Source organism: Buteo buteo, chromosome 27 (assembly GCF_964188355.1).
Source record: "Buteo buteo chromosome 27, bButBut1.hap1.1, whole genome shotgun sequence".
Lineage (NCBI taxonomy): Eukaryota > Metazoa > Chordata > Aves > Accipitriformes > Accipitridae > Buteo > Buteo buteo.
This window is the reverse complement of record NC_134197.1, coordinates 2,939,605-2,956,600: the sequence shown is the minus strand read 5'-3', so window position 1 is coordinate 2,956,600 and position 16,996 is coordinate 2,939,605. Positions and strand designations below refer to the sequence as shown.

The window sequence follows — 16,996 nt, the reverse complement described above, 5'->3', positions numbered from 1 at the left end:
GTGCTCTGAATGACTTTATGAGTACATTTTTACCTACTCCAAGATCTCATTGCATATCCCCAGCAAGGCCTTGGTGTAAATGGGAACCAGACCATTTGAATTTGCCAACAGCTGGTCTATACACCACGAACTAAACTCTTTAACTATTTTTGGAACCAAGTCAAAGGCACCTGCACTGGTGCAAAGTTCACTGCTGTAATGCACAGTTTGATCCTACACACTTATTCTCAGACCAGATGAACTCAGAGGGAAAGCTAGCAACTCTCGCTATTCTCCCAAGACCAAGGATATTTTTTTCAGCGTTGCTTTGCCTACTGTTCCTCCCTTGGGGCACCCTGAATGCAGTATCACCTACTTCGCTAAGCAGAAATGACTTCCTTCTCTCTTCAGTTTCCAATCTGATTAACGCAGTTGACTGCAGCTCCAGGATTTGGCCCTCCAAGCCCTTTATAGATGTCTTCCAAGGACCTAGAGCACCTTTCTTGTGCTTTCCAATCTCAGAAATCCATTCTCAGTAATTAAATTCTGTTCAAGCCACGGTTGTTCACAGACAGACATATTAAACAGTGTCTCCAAATGTACCAGTTCAAAGCTTCCAATAAATGCAACATACGATTATTTATCAACAGAGATAAGACAGCAAGAAACACGTTTCCTAATTCTGCTCTGATGAAAAAGATGTGCAAGATACATGGCACACTAAAATTGGCAGCTGCAGGGAAATAGCTGAAAGATTCAATTAAGATGATTGGCAAGGTTGTCCTGGAGGGTGCTGCTCACTGTGATCACATGCTGCAGACCCAGTGGGAAAGGAGATACTGCCCCCTTAGCATGGGGAAATGATTTTTGCCTTCGAAGGACTGAGACTCTGGGCAGAGAACAGAGCTGTCCTCTAACCCATCAGAGATCCTGTATCATGCTAAGTCTGATTCCCCTTGCCTGCTCATTCAGTCCTTTACCTCTTACACAGCATGGGCAGGGATGGCATCAATCATTTGTCTCCCATTAATACCTATGAGGCTGAGTATTAAAGCCCTGAGCCTTGTGTCTGATCCTCTCTCCCACCACTGCAAGGATTTAACTGAAAGCTCACTCAGGTGAATGTAAAGACAGATTTTGACTTCATTGATCTTTGGCTTGGACACCATTCATGCAGTCCACAGTCAGGTACTCCCTGATCACCATACTAATACGAGCAGGACAGAGTGGACAATCAGATTTTTTCTTTTTTATGTCTTCTGTTCTGTGATTCTGATCCTCCTGATTTGCTCATGCGACAATAATTTCATCAATTGTAACAAAGGTGCTCATCTGATTTATAGTAGCATAATTGGGGACAGAATCAGGTCTTCTAGTCAAGCTAATCAGAATCAATCTAAAACTCCAGAGTGAAAAATCACAAGGGAGACCTAGATTAAAGACGCTGGCAATTAACTCAGACCTCCGCATTGTTCCCAGGGAGACAGGAGGTTTACATTGTTTTTTCTGGGGTCACTTCAAAGGCCTCTGCAGAACAATTTCTTTTATTTTGTCAAGAAGTTTTCATCATAAAAATCCTTGTCTTTGAGCTCTGCCAAAATTTTTGCAAGTTCTTGGCTATAATCCATTCAAGAGCATGTTATTTTTTGCTTTAGTGTCAGTTAAGAAAAAAAAAAAGAATCATCCAGGGAAAAAAAAACCAATACCCAAACTCCAACCCAAACTACTTTAATTAGTAAAGTCAAACACTGAATTACTTTCTGTGTATTAGAAAGCACTAATGGCTAGTGCCAGATGGACTGCTGCAGACAGAAATCAACCTTGAGGTGCCACTAATCAATCGAGGAAAGTTTGGACAATTACTGTGTGAAGTGAAGCTGAAAAGATTGCAAGAACTGAATGCACAGCATACAAAACTCCAGCCTAGCCTTGAGGCCTGATCTTTCTCATGGCAAGATTTCACTTCTATGATTACTTGAACAAACTTCATTTGTAGAAACAGCCTCCCTAAGAATGGGAACCAAAATCAGCATCTCACACTTTGATCAAAACCGCTATAAAGCATAGCTCTGGCAAACAGAAATTTCCTTGGTGGTTGATTTCAGAATTGCAGGTGCTTGTTCAACAGTGCCTCGCTGAAGCAGGAGATGATACACAGATATAGAGAAACCCAAGTGTTTCCAAACCATTTGAAGTGTTCATCTTAATTGACATCTATAATTTGCACTCAGCTTCTTTTTCTTTGGCCTAAACTGGGTCCTTTGGGAACAAGATGGGCATTATCTGCATCAGAATCAATTATGCTGAACCAAACAGCAACTCTGAGCCCTGCCATGATTATTTGGTTTTATTTAGTTTTTAACTCATCATTTCCCTGGCCCTGCTGCAAGGCTTTTTTATTTTTATAAACCTCATCAAGACAGGATCCAATGATATAAATTGAGAGCACTATTAGTTACTATGATGGTCTCAGTAAGTTTTATAAGGCCTTCAGCATTCATTTCTGAAAGCCTCTTATCTATGTATTCTGCCCTCTTGGGCATATTGATTTGGCTAGCAAGCACTGACCAGTGAATAATAGAGTACTCCTTTTCCATATGCAGAGCGCTTGGCAGCTAACCAAATCACTATTTTTGAAGTCAACTTCACAATTTTAATTATTTCCTCATGACACATGTTGTTAAGTAATCTCTGTGGTCAGAAAAACAGGTTTTATTATATTGAGTAATGTCCTTTGAACAGATGCTTTCCCTTTCACTTTGAGGGCCTGCTTACTTTCCAAAGCACCTTTAGACATTTCGTTATAAATTGAAAGTCTTGCAAAGCATGCATCTGCTCTGAAAAGTGGCCCTGCAAAACTGAAAAAAGGAAACTGTGCAACCTTGCATGTCTTGGATTTGTGATGGCTCAAATTTGTTCCACATAAATGTGATCTCTGGTCAGCACTACCAGTTCACAGTGGATCTTGAAAAGCAGAGCGCAGCCAGTGTGCAATAGTTGGACACATCACTGATACTGTTATTGGTGGCCCTAAACCTCATGAAAGTGAATCTGCAGGCTTAAAAATGGCATAAAAACTCAACAACTTCTGCTACAAAAGGAAGGTTAGTTGCTGTCTCTCCGTTTCACACTAAATAATGCAAGATCCTCATCTGATAGCAAAAACATCACTGATTTCAGATGACTGCTGCTTATAACAAATCGCATCTCAGTCCATATTCATGAGGTTTGATTTACTGTGGTAATTATCCTCTGTCTTCATTGTTTGTGTAAAGTATCTTATGCACAGGGAATGTATTTAACTGTTTAGCTTCAGCAATAATGAGTCCATTATCATGGAGAGCACCATAAATCAGCATTTTATAGCAGAGCAAAGCTGAAAGATGAAGAGTCTGCAGTGAGGAGAAGGGAACTGAAGCCAGACTGAGATCCTTGCTTACAGATGAGTGTACCGTATAGCAATTATATGAATGACAGCACTTCTCCAGACACCACTGTCTGGAACACAGCAGCAGTTTGCGGTACTGGCCCAAATGAAAAAAGTAAGGATTTTTGTTATTCATGTTATTACACCTTGTTTCAAATTACATTAGACATTATTAGGGACAAAGGGTGCACAACTTCAAGCACAACTAGCCCTCTGTTCAGGACTTATGACCCAGAAAACATTTCAGGTGTCCAAGCGTCTAAGCTTTACCCATTCACACTAATCAGAGCATGGGGGGTGTCTTGTTCTCCTGGATGGGTCTGCCAACTCAACGCAGTCTGGAGACAGTTGTGTGGGGACATGACGGTAAAGGAGCCAAACCTTTGGCTTAGCATGCAAGTCTCCCTTAGGCTATGTACAACTCACAGTGCAAGGTGCAATAGCAGCAACGGATCACGGAGCCCGTTTAGGGCAATCAAATCAAATTAAGATTTTCCTGTAAGAATTGTTGATGTACCTCAAGACCAGTAGCTTTTTCATCACCTAACTGGACTCCAGATTGGGTCATGGCTTGCCGCAGGCACCCTTCTTTCTACTCTGGATACAAGAATCTATGATTGAGGTAAGATGAAACCTTCCAAAACTACAGAGGTTTCTGTGCCATGCTGGGTCCCTCTGATATCTCCCATAGGTTAGTGGGCCCAGACCCAGAATCAGGATGGCCTCTCTGAGTTGTGCTATATGGGACAATTCATTCTAACCTTCAAAATTAAGGAGATTTTTCAAAAGCAACTAATCCTCTTCAAACCGCACTCTGAGATGCTTTAAAGGGGCTGGATATTTTTAGATTGGGTATTCAGCATGAAAGCTCTTCAAATGCAGAAAATGATGTTTATTTGGCTGACCAAATTAAAAAAAGCAACACCAACAAAACTCAAACCCCATCATTTAGAGGGAAATATTTTTGGTGATCCAAAACAGATTCAAGTCTAGTGACAAAGCATCATCTTGAAGCAGTGGAAATGAAAAGCTTAGAACTCTTTTCTTGCCAAATTCAGTACAGATAAGCATTGTTGAAATATCTCCAGTTTAAAGAATGAACCATTTGACAAAAAAAGTCCTTTCGGCCAAAAAATTATCTACTCAATCAACCCTGAAAACATGGGCACCCAGTGTGACAGCTGCTTCTGAAAAACATGGCTCACAAAACTACACGTTGCACGGATAAATACAATTGCTGTTGGAAGCCACAGGCTCTTTCACTTCCTTCTGCTTCAGTGTGCCTTTTGGCTGTTCCCCAAAATATTTAAGACTACTGGAAGTGGAAGAACAGAGGTTGCAGCAGACAGGCAAGCAAGCGTGTTGGTAACATCTTGCGTACAATACTCGAGACACTGGGGTGACCATTCCTGAGCTGTTATTTTGTAAGGAACTTGGCTGAGGTACCTTGATGTCCCATCAACAAAGCAAGAGAAACAGCCCCCCCCCGCCCCAAGTCCCTGTTAACATCCACCTGAGTAGACAGCCCAGCTAAGAGGAAGATGTGCAAGTAGGAACAAACTGGAATGACCCTGCCAATTCTGTCCTGCCAGTATGTTCCAGAGTGGAGGTTTGTGCATACTCTAAGGGAAAGCAATGTTAGAGCTTCGGGTCTTGTCTCCTCAAACAAGATCTTTTCTTGACAGAGTGACAGTATAGATGAGGAGGGACTCCAAGCTCATTCTTGCGTTTGGCCATAGCAGAAGTGCATTGAAATGCATATAATCTTTCCTTTAATTCAAACAGAAGATATGGTTCCCATTACAGATTTAGCTGAAAGATTTCCAGGCAAGGGAGAAGTCCTCAGGGAATGATTTCAATCATGATGAACAGAGGCTGAAACAATGTGAAGTGGGCAATGGCTGTGGAACAGATCAGGGCACCAAACAATAGTGAAATGAGACAAATGAACCTTCCTCTTTCCAAACCTGAAATCTTCCCCCAAGCTCTGTACTTTCTCAGCCGGCCCATGTACAGGCACAGCTTGCAGGGGTGCAGATCCCGGCAGAAGCAGAGTCAGCAACACGGAGACAAAACAAGCCCTTCATCAGCACACAGAGCGGGGTCAAAATGAATAAATCCTTGATTGGATTGAGATAGCTTACACAAGCTCCCAGGGGTTTTTTTTTGACAAGCTAGAGCACAAGAGAGGTAACTTCACATCGAAAAAAAAGGGCTATTTCAGCAGGTGGCCTGCAGCATACGGCTGTCACTGCCAGCTGTCACACCTGCACAGCCAGCCTGCCATTGCATTAGGAGTAAAGTATCTGCAGAAGGACAAATGAAGGAAGAAGTGGGTGGCATCGATTCCCCTACTTTCCCACCCCAAACTTGTTTTCTCTCCTGAGCTCGTCACCCACATCTTTGTGGCTGTAACATACCACTAGTTTTGGTGAGACCAGGTGCAAAGAGAAGCTCCCCATCTAAGCACGCTATCAACACCTTGAACTCTTGCTGCTGCTGACAGTTCCTTTAGCACTGCTCTATTTCCAGACATCTTTCTTCAGAAGGTGATTCAGCTTTTCCTTTCTTGGACATTCTTATGTCGTGCGCCTGCTGGGCTGTCTTCAGCTCTCGTGAACACAACTAGGCTTATTTTTTTTTTCCTGACAGCAGCAAGGGGGCTGCTGAATGCAAAACGGTCTCCTCTGAGAATTCCCTCACTAGGGCCTTCTGATCATGGGCCAGAGATGTGTTACTTGTATGACTTGATTAACTTGTAAACTGAGACGTCTTCTTAAGCAAGACCTCATAGAAGCAATATGCACTCAGAACAACATAAGCCAGAAACAGAATCATGAATCTGAGAGCTGTATCCAAGGACTAATTTCAAGAGGGTCCTTCATTAAGGAAGACCCTTAGAAAACACAACTACTTCCAAAATACATGTGAAGAAGAGGTCACAGAAAAGGTAACTCAGCACCAACAGTGTCACAGCTCCTCTGAATTGCCAGACAAATCTTTTCTCTTGTATTGGATGGGTATTTCCTGAAACGTCCATGTAAATTTTTTCCCATACATCTGCTCTCATAGTTCAGTCCTTCCAACTATACCCTGGAAGGAGGCACAGAGGAACAGCTTGTTCCCTTGATCTCATCTTGGTTCTGCCTAGCTGATGGTTATTGCTCCTTCAACTTTGTCTCACTAGTTTTGCCAAAAGCATTGCCTCCTGATGTAAAGTGCTATTATAGGTCTTACTTTTCTGCAAGTCAGATGTGAAATCATCCAAGCAATGGTTCTGTGGTTTGCAAAGTAGCCTAAATCATCTCTTCTTCCCAAACTGTGTATCTTACCAGCCACCCAACCCCCTTTTGTTTTAACAGGGTTTCTGCGTCCGGGCCTGGCCACCCCAAGACTGATGGTTAGGAAGGTGGCAGTGTTTTGGTTGCTCCACTGAGACTGTCAGTAATTCAAATTAAATTGGACTTTGGTTAGGTGGGTAATTCATCATTTGCAGTGTGACAATACCTGTAATTACTGCTCTTATTGTTGCACCTGAAATTCATGTGCAATAAAGGGATCTTAATATCATGCCAAACCTCACAGTTAATTTAGGTTCCATCTCCTTTCATTTATTCTGTAATAAGCTAATTAGTTCACATAATTTGCCATTGAACGTGCCTTTGTAGCAATTATATACATGAATTAGCCTATTACACAACAAATGAGGGGAATCAAAACATTAATCATTTGCAGGATTACATAAGGAATTATTATCCTTTCAAACACCCATAGATGCAGCCACCATCTTTATTACTTTAAGATTTTTTTATTTGCACTAGGTTGGTTCTCCTGTCTGATGCCTCTGACTTACTCTTCCACTTGGAAGGTCAACAATGCATTTCACTGTTTGGTACGCTCTGCTGCCACATGCCAGGTTACTTGCAAGTTCAGGATCACTACCATGAAGTTAAGTGTCTTTCAGCTTGGCTGCTTAAATCCAAATTCTGGCAGCTGAAAGGGTTTGGCCATACTGCTAGCCTCCTGCCTTGGCGCACCATTCGCAAGGACATTTTGGAGTAGAGATCTTCAGATTTCCCTGTCAAAGTCTGCTTTTGGTTTTGTTTGTTCGCAGGCTGCACAGTATCAAACTGTGCCCTTGGAAACTCATGGGCACGACTTGCAGTCACTGCACTTGGAAGCTTCCTTCCAAATCTCACCTGTGGGGCTCATTTCACCAACCTCCCTTCTGACAGCTCTTAAACCATGCTAGATTTCCAACTCATTTGGGATAAATCACGAGGGATGCTCTATCCAGCTGAGTCCTAAGATTGCCATTATGCAAACTGGAGGCTTGCCAGACCTTGAGGTTCAGTCCACCATTACAACTCTTGCAAAGTACCACGTATTCATTATTCCTCAGAAGGGATCAGGACAATTGGACCTGTCTCATCCAGAACACAGCAGAGTGCTTTCTGCCTAGTAATTCAATACCAATTCACAGGGAAGCTCCTGAGCTACTAAACCCATCCGTTCTACTTTCTGCACTACTTACTTTGAGGCCTCATCTAACTGCTGACCTGGTGCTACCCAGTTTCAACTATTAAATGTTATGAGAGCACAACTCAATAGCTTTATTTGTTAAATGTTCTCTGCTTACAGCAACTGTTTTGATTTAGCATGCCACCTCTTGCAGTAGTGATTTACTCTTTCCATATCAAAGTTAAGCAAGCACCTTACTCCCAACAGCTGTTTCTTTACCTGGAGTTATATTGTTTTCAGCTTCTAAAAGCAAGTCCTTACTTCTAAAAGGAAAAAGATGTAAGAAGAGTTTTTGGCTGGAAATACTCTTTAGCATTTGCATGGCCTAAGCAGCACTAAAACCAATCATAAACCTCCTGGCAGCTGCCAAAATGATCTATGGATACAATATCCAACTTTGCCAGAGACTCTGCTCTGCCCAAAGGAATCAGTTGCAACCTCTGCTGTGGCTGGTGTGTTCTTCCTGGCTTAAAACCGCACATTTTCAGGCTGAGGAAATGAAATACCAACACGAAATGAAAACTTGCAGTCTGCAGAAAGGCACTGGAAGTAAAAAGGAAGCAGGACCCCTCGAGAAGCACCTGCTCATTTTCGATGCACTAGCACAGGTGCTCTGCAACACATTGCCCTCTGCCCTTTCTTTGGCAAGAACATTGCTGCCCCATGGTGGGAGCCAGATGGGACCTCCTGGGCACATCCATCAAGCTCCGTCAAAGAACTATGCAAGAGCAGAAAAAGGAGAATGCAAGTACAGCCAGAGACCTATCTACTATTCTCACTTTGATTTCCCTCTTCCTTTATGCAACACTTGCTACCAGTCAGAAATATTCAAAATTACTATGGCAGCTCCTCTCTTGACATACTAATTCCAGGAAAGAACCAAAGCATTTTAAAAAATATAGTCTAGTAGAGACTTGGGATCTGTCTGAACCCTTCTGGATTTGGTTTTAAGCCTCTGACAACAGCAGCAAGGTGTGCTACTGTGACAGCATGAGAGCAGACAAGATGCTCAGAGCAAGCAATCACCCCTTTACAGCTCCCAGATGAAAATTGAAAGTTATTAAGTTCCTATTATAATGTGAAACTAGCAGGAAATTCATAAATGAAATTTAGAGCTCTGAATGAGTAATTATTCATCATTAACAAAACTAAAAAGGGCATTTTTTTTCTCTTTTAGGAATAGATGTCACCTACACTTGAGCAGGACCAAATGAAACAGGGCATCTACCCAAAAGCATGAAGAAATTTGTATTAAAACCAGAAAGTGCAAATTAAAAATGGAAAACAGTACATGGATCATTTAAAATAGGCTAGCCCTAAGAGACCATAGCCTCTGGACTGTGTAGATGAGCTATCCAATGTTCCAGAGCTACAAATGCTTTGAAAATGCTTCAGTTGCTGGAATGTTTGTCACCTGTAAAGGCTTCCCCAGTTTGAGCTATAAGTACTTTGGTCTCTAGTGAAGAGCTGTACAGGTGTGGATCAAGAAAGACTCAAATTCCACGAGTAGTATCTCTTCACAGGTATTCTAGCCAGAACAGATTTCTTCTGCCCTCCAGCATACCATGCTAACCAGTATAACTCTGTAATTCTAGAATCAAGCCCAAACCATGCCATCAAGCTAGTTCCTACATTTTAGAATGATATTAAGTCTTGCTTAAGGACTTCAACAACACTCTCCATTTCCTGATACTACAGCAATAAATAAAGACCCTAACTCTCAAAAATCCCTGGGATTTATCCAGGTCTGATTTGCAGTGCTAGAAATTTCCATACTGTTGTCTGTCTCAAGAAGTATTTCCCCCCTCTTCTAAAATGCACTGAAAAAATTGCTATTCTCTTCAAATGCTCTCTTGCAACATTTGTGCAGGTTATTGTCCGATTCATTTACTTGATGTGTCTTCATTTGCAGTTTCACACAAGTACAAGTAAATACCGTTCTCCTCTGATACATCTATTAAAATCTTTCCAAGCAAAACATGACAGAACAGAAAAATCTTTAGGAGAATCCTACCTGAAAAATAGCTATCCAGGCATATCCAATATTATCAAAATTGATAGCTCCGTTGTGTGGGTTTACGTCCCCTGCCATGCATACGTTGTAATACTGGTTCCAGTTTATGCAGGCATTCCTGCTGCTGAAATCAGGGTTGTATAAACTTGGGGTGTAGGAGTCCATGCTCAAGGTGCACTCCACCTTGTACTCCTTCCTGTTTGGGATGTTGGAGCATTTCTGCATGCCGTTTTCACGATGTGATGAGCAGATGAATGGGTTCTCCTCCGCTTCGTCTGTCCGGTAGTACGGATGCAGGAATGTAAGGTTGTACGTCCTGGAGGGGGAAGAAAGAGAAGGATGAGAACAAACAATGCATCCCTTGTTTCAGCAGCAGCAAAAGGCACTGGTTTCTGTCCCTGGTTTGGGTGTGTTATTTCTCCTTTGCCCTTCAGCCCCATCAGACTGGGGATGGCAAGCCACAGTTGAGATATCAGCCCTTACCTTTGTCTACAAAGCTTTTTGCATCCTGTAAGGCACCAGTGATCTTTCAGTTAAAGATCAGCCTGAGTTTTCCCAAGTGAACAGGGCAGTTGAAAGTTGAAATGAGAGGGTATAGAGAGAAAAAACCCAGCAGGCCAGGTGCTTCCCAAAAATCTAGGGAACTTTTTGTTTCTATCTAAGGATTTTAAGATAGCTCTTCTGATGCTCAAAATATGCTTCAGAAAAGCTGATGGCAAAGCAGCTTTCCAATAAATTTGCCCCTCAGCCCATCTCTGTGATGAGTGAGCTGAACTTTAACAAGGAGATACCCAGCCACAGGCCATCTCAAATTCCTTCTGTACTTACATAAGAAAAGAATGAGCCCACATTAATAGGAACTGTATGCTTACTGCATATCTGATTTAATTGGCCTGGATAAAGTTTATGGCTCTGTTACAGCTAAGATAAGCAAATGCTCTAATTGCAGCATGGCAGGGATGTGCCTTTTTTCCCAAGGCGTGCTCTGGGGCAGATCAGCGAGCAAGCAGAGCCTGGGACTTTTCATGCTGTTTTATTAGCATTAGTGAGACCCACCAGCACTCACACTGCTGAAGCACTGCTCAAAATGAGAAAGTGCAAAGTCCTAGAGCTGACTTTATCTGCTGCGTTCAGAGCTGCAGGGATCTAAGATGCTATATAACCAGTCAGGAGATAAGGGAAAAGGCAACACACAAATTATACAACCAAGCGAGATGTGGGGAGAAGATGAGCAGGTATTCTTCAAGACAGGACAGCTGTATTTCTATCTGTTTCTGAATGTACCAAACTATTGAATAAATTTGGCTCTAATGAGTGCCAAACTAGTGTTATTCCATACAATGGCTTGAAATTGCTCCCCAAAACTGTTGGGTCAAGCAGGAGTCATTCAGCAACTGCACCTTAAGGAGAGAGCAATTGCTGCAGGGCAGAGCTGAGGGGAAATTAACCCTGAACAACTTTCCTGGGGAATTTGGTTCCCCTCCATCAATGAATTACTTGAGATGGCTGTTGAGGGTTCACCCAGCTTTAGGAATAGACAAGAGTAACATGTCAGAGGAATTGGGCATTTTTCACTGGCAATTAAACATATTCAGCAGCTATTCCCCTTCCATTGCACAGTGTTCCCACACCTCTAGACAAAACTGTAATATCTTCTTCCCAGTTTCTATGCCTTAGATTCAACAGTCAAGAAAAACTTGAAAAATGTTTTTCCTCCAGGACTGCCTAAAAGCCTTCTCCTTCCCCTCCCATGAATTGGTTTCACTTGGAGGAAATTTCCATATAAAACAAGCTGAAGAAAAGGCTGAGCGCTTCGCTAGCACGGTGTTTGCTAGAAGATCAGATACTACAACCAGCAGAGTTTGTCACACAGAGGGGGGTATTGCAGAGGCTTGCAAAGGATTAAAACGCACCGAGTCGCAAGGATGTGTCTGGGAGTGCTACAGACTTTGGCAAAGACAGCTGGGGAACTTGAGAGAAGAAACAGAAGGAGGAGGAGAAGAGACACCTGAGAAGTGACTTCTAACTCACAAATGGCAGGCAAAGCCCGTCAGCTCTGTTTTGGCCTTAGCGGGTATGCTGAGAGGGGCTCAGTTCAGATGCAAAAGGCTCCTGCACCCTCAAACGTGGTGAGGACCACACCGCACCTGGGACATCTCTGCTTACAGCCACAGGGCCTGCCTGAGCCTGCTCACCCAGGGAGGTACTGGGAGGGCTCTGCACCTCCATAACACACGATGTAGCCCAGGACAGAGCCATCCCCGCCTCACCAGCCTCAGGAAGGACTTTTTCCTCTGAAACGTCCAGGTTTGAGAGGCCACGGGTGCATGTCCCACTAGCCTCCTCCCAAGAAACTCAGTAGCAGGTGCTCAGTAGCTCTGAAGCCTTTCAAATAGGACATTGGGATCAGGGCTTTCTGCACCCTGTGGTAGTGGCAGGGGTCTAACACCCCCAGAGCCCAGACCCAGCCTGGACTACACTGTGCACTACCTGATACAGCAAAGTGGCATGGCCACAGGACTGTAGGGTATGACCAGCTTCCCCGGGGCTGATTTCACCACTCTTGAAACCAGGACTTTATGAGTTACAGGCAAAGAGCTACTCTATGAGTCCCTAAGGTGATGGCAGGAGAGGTCTCATTTGGTACCTTCTCATCAAAGCACCTGGACCTTCAGCTAAGGCTCAACAGATCTCTGCAGTTCTCAAATCCCCCATGTGACAAGTCATGCAAACTTGAAATTTTTGCTGTTTGGGCAGCTCGGTGCCCAAACCTGGTGCTTGCAGCAGAGACAGCCACAAAGGCAAGTCTCAGACAGTAATCTGCAACCCCGAAACTACACATTGAGCACCCAGCCCTGCAACAACCCTGTATGATTTTGGGAACATCCCTTGCTCTTTCTTGTTTCCCTTAAAACAACGCTCACCAAGGCTCTTTGATCTGGACCTGCCACTCCAGGGACATACTCTTCAAAACTGCAACTGATCTTCCACAAAAACCTGCTCCAGAGCCAGGTGGAGCTGTGAAACTCAGCAAAAAACTTCCTTCCTTCACCACACTGGAAACAACACCCCACTACAACACCAGCAGCAGGATTTTCCTGATCACAAACACCTTTTGGCAGCAGGCAGGACGGGAAGGCTTAGCACACCACAGCTCATGGGCCAGTATAATTAGGATTCTACCCAGAGCAAAGCTGGACTTGCAGAGGGAGATGGACCATCTGGAGGGATGATTGTGTAATTAGCAGCTATGGATGCACAAGCTCCTTTCCTGGGAGCAGTTTCGTGTTTAGATGCAGACACACACACGCCTGTGCCAAGAACACTGACCATGGAAGAAGTGCTCAGACAGAAGGGCTGATGCATCAGCGTGATGCTCCACTCTGACCTCACACCCGAGCTCCCCCGAGAGCTGCCTCTCCCACCGCGGCACAATATACACAACATTCAGCACCACACACGACTTCACAGCTATCTGCCCTCCCAGCTGTGGGACTCTGATAAATGTTCGTTGTTGCAGATTAATCACCTTTATTTCAGCCCCCAGAGCTGATCTGTGATCTCCTGATATGCCCACTCCAACTGGGCAGGCTGGACAGGGAGGGACACAGCTAGTCAGAAAGCAGCATGCCAGCCAATTCTGCTGCAGCCCATGCACCCACTTTTGTTGGAGTGAGGGAAAGCAACCAGCCTGGGGACCTACAGGACCAATTCCCCTCCCGTTCAACGCTTCGCTATTCACTACACATTGCAACTAGAAAGGCCCTTGATGAGCCACATACACAGATTTGAGAGGCTGCATGTTTCCCATGAGTCACCATTTAGGAAGCCTTGGGCTGAAGAAGAAATACTGCCTGCAGACACAGCACCCTGGGCTGTGATCTAATAAGCTGCATAGAGAAGATCTGGGCCCAAACCCTCTGGAGAACCAAAAGAACGACACACTTTGGTGGCTGTGGGAGGAAAATAATACCAGGAAAACAAAGCACAGCTTGACTGCGAAGGGTGGATGAAGCTTGATTTGGTTCTGCTGCTGCCTGATTTTATCCTCACTTTTCTCTGCCTTGCTCATTTTTGTCATTGCCCCCAAAATGATTTACAAGCTAGAAGTCCTCCCTATGACAGGCCAAAATCAGTCGCATGGGGGCCACTTTCTGCCCAGCCCTTTTCCAACCCTTCTCTCTTCCACATCTGCCCTGGGCACAGAGACACCATGAGCATCCGTCCGGCTGGGAGGGACCCGCACCTGCGTGATGCTCTGCAACCACTGAGTACAGAGGGGAAGGGACACACCAGCTGACAGCAAACACTGCAAATTTAAGACTTTTTTCTAGTTCCTCTGCTTGATGACCCTGCTGGCAAAACCAAAAAGGGGAAAGAAGGAAGGAGAGCAAGAACGAGAAACAACAGTGTTGCAGAATGAAGGAATCCCCAGTATCCACAAAATAAATGAATTAGCTCTGCCAAGACCATCTACCTCCACGTGCAGGAAAGGTCAATCTGACTTCCTTGTTACTTGCTAACAGGCATAGTCCAAATAACTTATTAATGGTAATGAATCCACTAATCATGAGACCCTTGTGCTCTGGGGAAAAGACATGAGAAACTAAGCCCCAGAGTGGATCTTGTTATCACATTAGAAAGGATTAACACCCCTTTCTCGGCTGGCTGCCCACTGCACATCTTTCTCTGGGATTGCAGCAGCTTTGCAATGTATTCCCCTTTCTCTGTCCCTGGGCATGTTCATGTGCAGGATGGACAGCAGCAGGACAGGCAAGTCCATTCTCCCCCATGTCAAAGGAGGCTGAACAATTATTCTCTGCTCCATCTTCCTCCAGGCTCAGTCCTCCCAGCCCAACCATCCCATGCAGTACATCATCCACAACCGCTGGAGTACCGTGTGTGCGCTAAGCACAATCCTGCTTCAGCTTTCTGAGGAGCAGAGGAGGAAAGGGAAAAGGTGGAGGAAACTCAGCACCAAGCAGGATCTGTTCCCTCCAAGAGGAGGCTGCTCTCTGGAGGAAATCCTGCTGACAACCCAACGTTGCTGCACAGAACGATGCCAGGAGGAGCAATTAAGCAGAACTCAGTAGCACCTTTCAGACAAACTCAGAGCTGTCTGCCTTGGCCATATGTGCCTTCTCGCAGCTCTACAAAAGCCAAGGAGCCAAAGGCGGTACAATGCCAAGCAGGTATGGAGTTAATTAAGACTGAAGATTTCACATTATAACTGTCCTGCAGCATTAGATAATACAAAGCACTTCACAGCTCTCTCCCCGCTCCTGCTTCCAACCCACTGAGTTCCTTGAAAGGCTCCACGAGGGGGAAAACGCTCCTCTGCATAACAACACACAAACAAGGAGCTGCCCCAGCAGCAACAACCCAGACAAGCTGGGGGTGACCCAATTCCTTTATTTACAGTGATAGCAGCTCATGATGGCAGGAGGGAGCCAGAGGGGCTGTGTGGGGGAGACACATCCTGGAGATCTTACAGATAAACTGCTGGCTTGGCTTGCCCTTCCCACGCATGCATGCCGAGCCTTCCTCTCTCAGATCAAACCAACCAAAAAGGCCTTTCTGAAATTTCCCCTCCAGCTCCCACTGTCAGGCATCTCCTGCACTCGCTCACATAGCAGCAGAGACCATCTTGGCACTGCTGTTCCCCACTGCTGTGCAATGCCAGGGGAAATGCAACGTGGTCAGTGAGCTCCTCGACGGGTTGAAGAGGTGCCTGAGCCACCGGAGACCTCTGAAACTCCGCTCTGGTCTCCAGGGCTGACTGGGAAGTGACAGCTTCTCACGTGTCCTGAACAGCAGTGACCCAGTCCAGTTTATTGCTTGCCAACCCGCTACTGCAACAGCCCAGTAACTGCCTGTAATTCCTTCAAAGTCGCTGCTCAAAGAGAGTCCTTAATAAAACAGCCTCCTTCCAGCATGATATTGCATTGCAACAGTGTAATTTTCAAAGAAAGAGAGAAAGCAGATATTTCCAGTGCACCTCAAAGAAATCCCTAAATTTCTATCAGAATGTACTATATTTAAAAATAGCTTCTTTACTTGAAGCAGCTAACTTTCAAGGGGGATTTAAAAGAAAAGGTTTCCACAGGAAGAAGAATGATGGCAAAATCAAAGTAACTTCTTCCATCTGATGCCTGCTGTAAAGCTGAACGGCCCAGAAAGCTGCTGGTAGTGAGTGTGCAAAGAAGCATGCAGCAGATAAGAAACTATTTGAAGCACCAGTCTCTGAGCTCACTTACACTTCTTTTACTCCAGAAAAGTTCTGGGGCTATGACCGTTCCTTGCCTGGCACCCTGGATTATGTTCAAATGCTCACCCTCACTTTAGAGCAGTTCTGTTTTCATCTGGGAGGGTTTGACACCACCACCAAGGTAAGCCCCACCAATAACTCAGGTCTTCCCCTTTACAGGGCTCTAAGGAAAATCTGAGCCAGGACCATCACCTGCTCAGCTCCAACCTGGGTGCACAGCGCGCCTGTCCATCCTCCAGCCCCTCACAGCCTGCTGAAGGGCTGGCAAACATTATTTTAGGCTGAGGACAACACCACTGGGATTTAGTGGGACTTGGCAGACAAAACTAAATGACCAGAATCTCATTCCCCCTTTCCCGCAGAGCTCTATTCTGTTTACTTCTAAGCAAAACCACAGCTTAACTTTAATCCCACATCCCCTGGGTGAAGGTTTTGTTGTTGTTTTTGTTCTCTTTGGCAGCTCTGCCTAGAATGGGACGGATGGTCAGGGCTCTCCAGCACCGACACTGGGCACACAGGGATGGACCCGCTCCAATCCAACCCTGGGCTTGACTTTGCCTATATCTCCACACTGTCTTGCAGGCAGATGGCATCCTGCTGCTGGTCAGCAGGACCTGCTAGTTTGGGCCCAATGCTGCATATTTTGGTCCATCTGTACGATAGCAGGAAGATGTAACCCTAAAGTGCTTTCCCTGTTACTGCCACTCCATGCCTTTTCCTCTTAAACAACTTGTTGTTGGGGTATTAAAGACCACTGCAGGGGTGAACCATATCCCAATGCCTGGAA

The 16,996-nt window shown here is 44.8% G+C and overlaps 1 protein-coding gene across 1 annotated transcript in view; it reads right to left on the bottom strand.

Annotated features, from left to right (window-relative positions):
* The window catches only part of CACNA1H (calcium voltage-gated channel subunit alpha1 H), a 254,838-nt gene that overhangs the window by 94,756 nt on the left and 143,086 nt on the right, over positions 1 to 16,996 (bottom strand). The window contains exon 7 of the mRNA XM_075058453.1: positions 9,942 to 10,257. Within this exon, the coding sequence (XP_074914554.1) occupies positions 9,942 to 10,257 (316 nt within the window). The remainder of the gene's footprint in view (positions 1 to 9,941; positions 10,258 to 16,996) is intronic.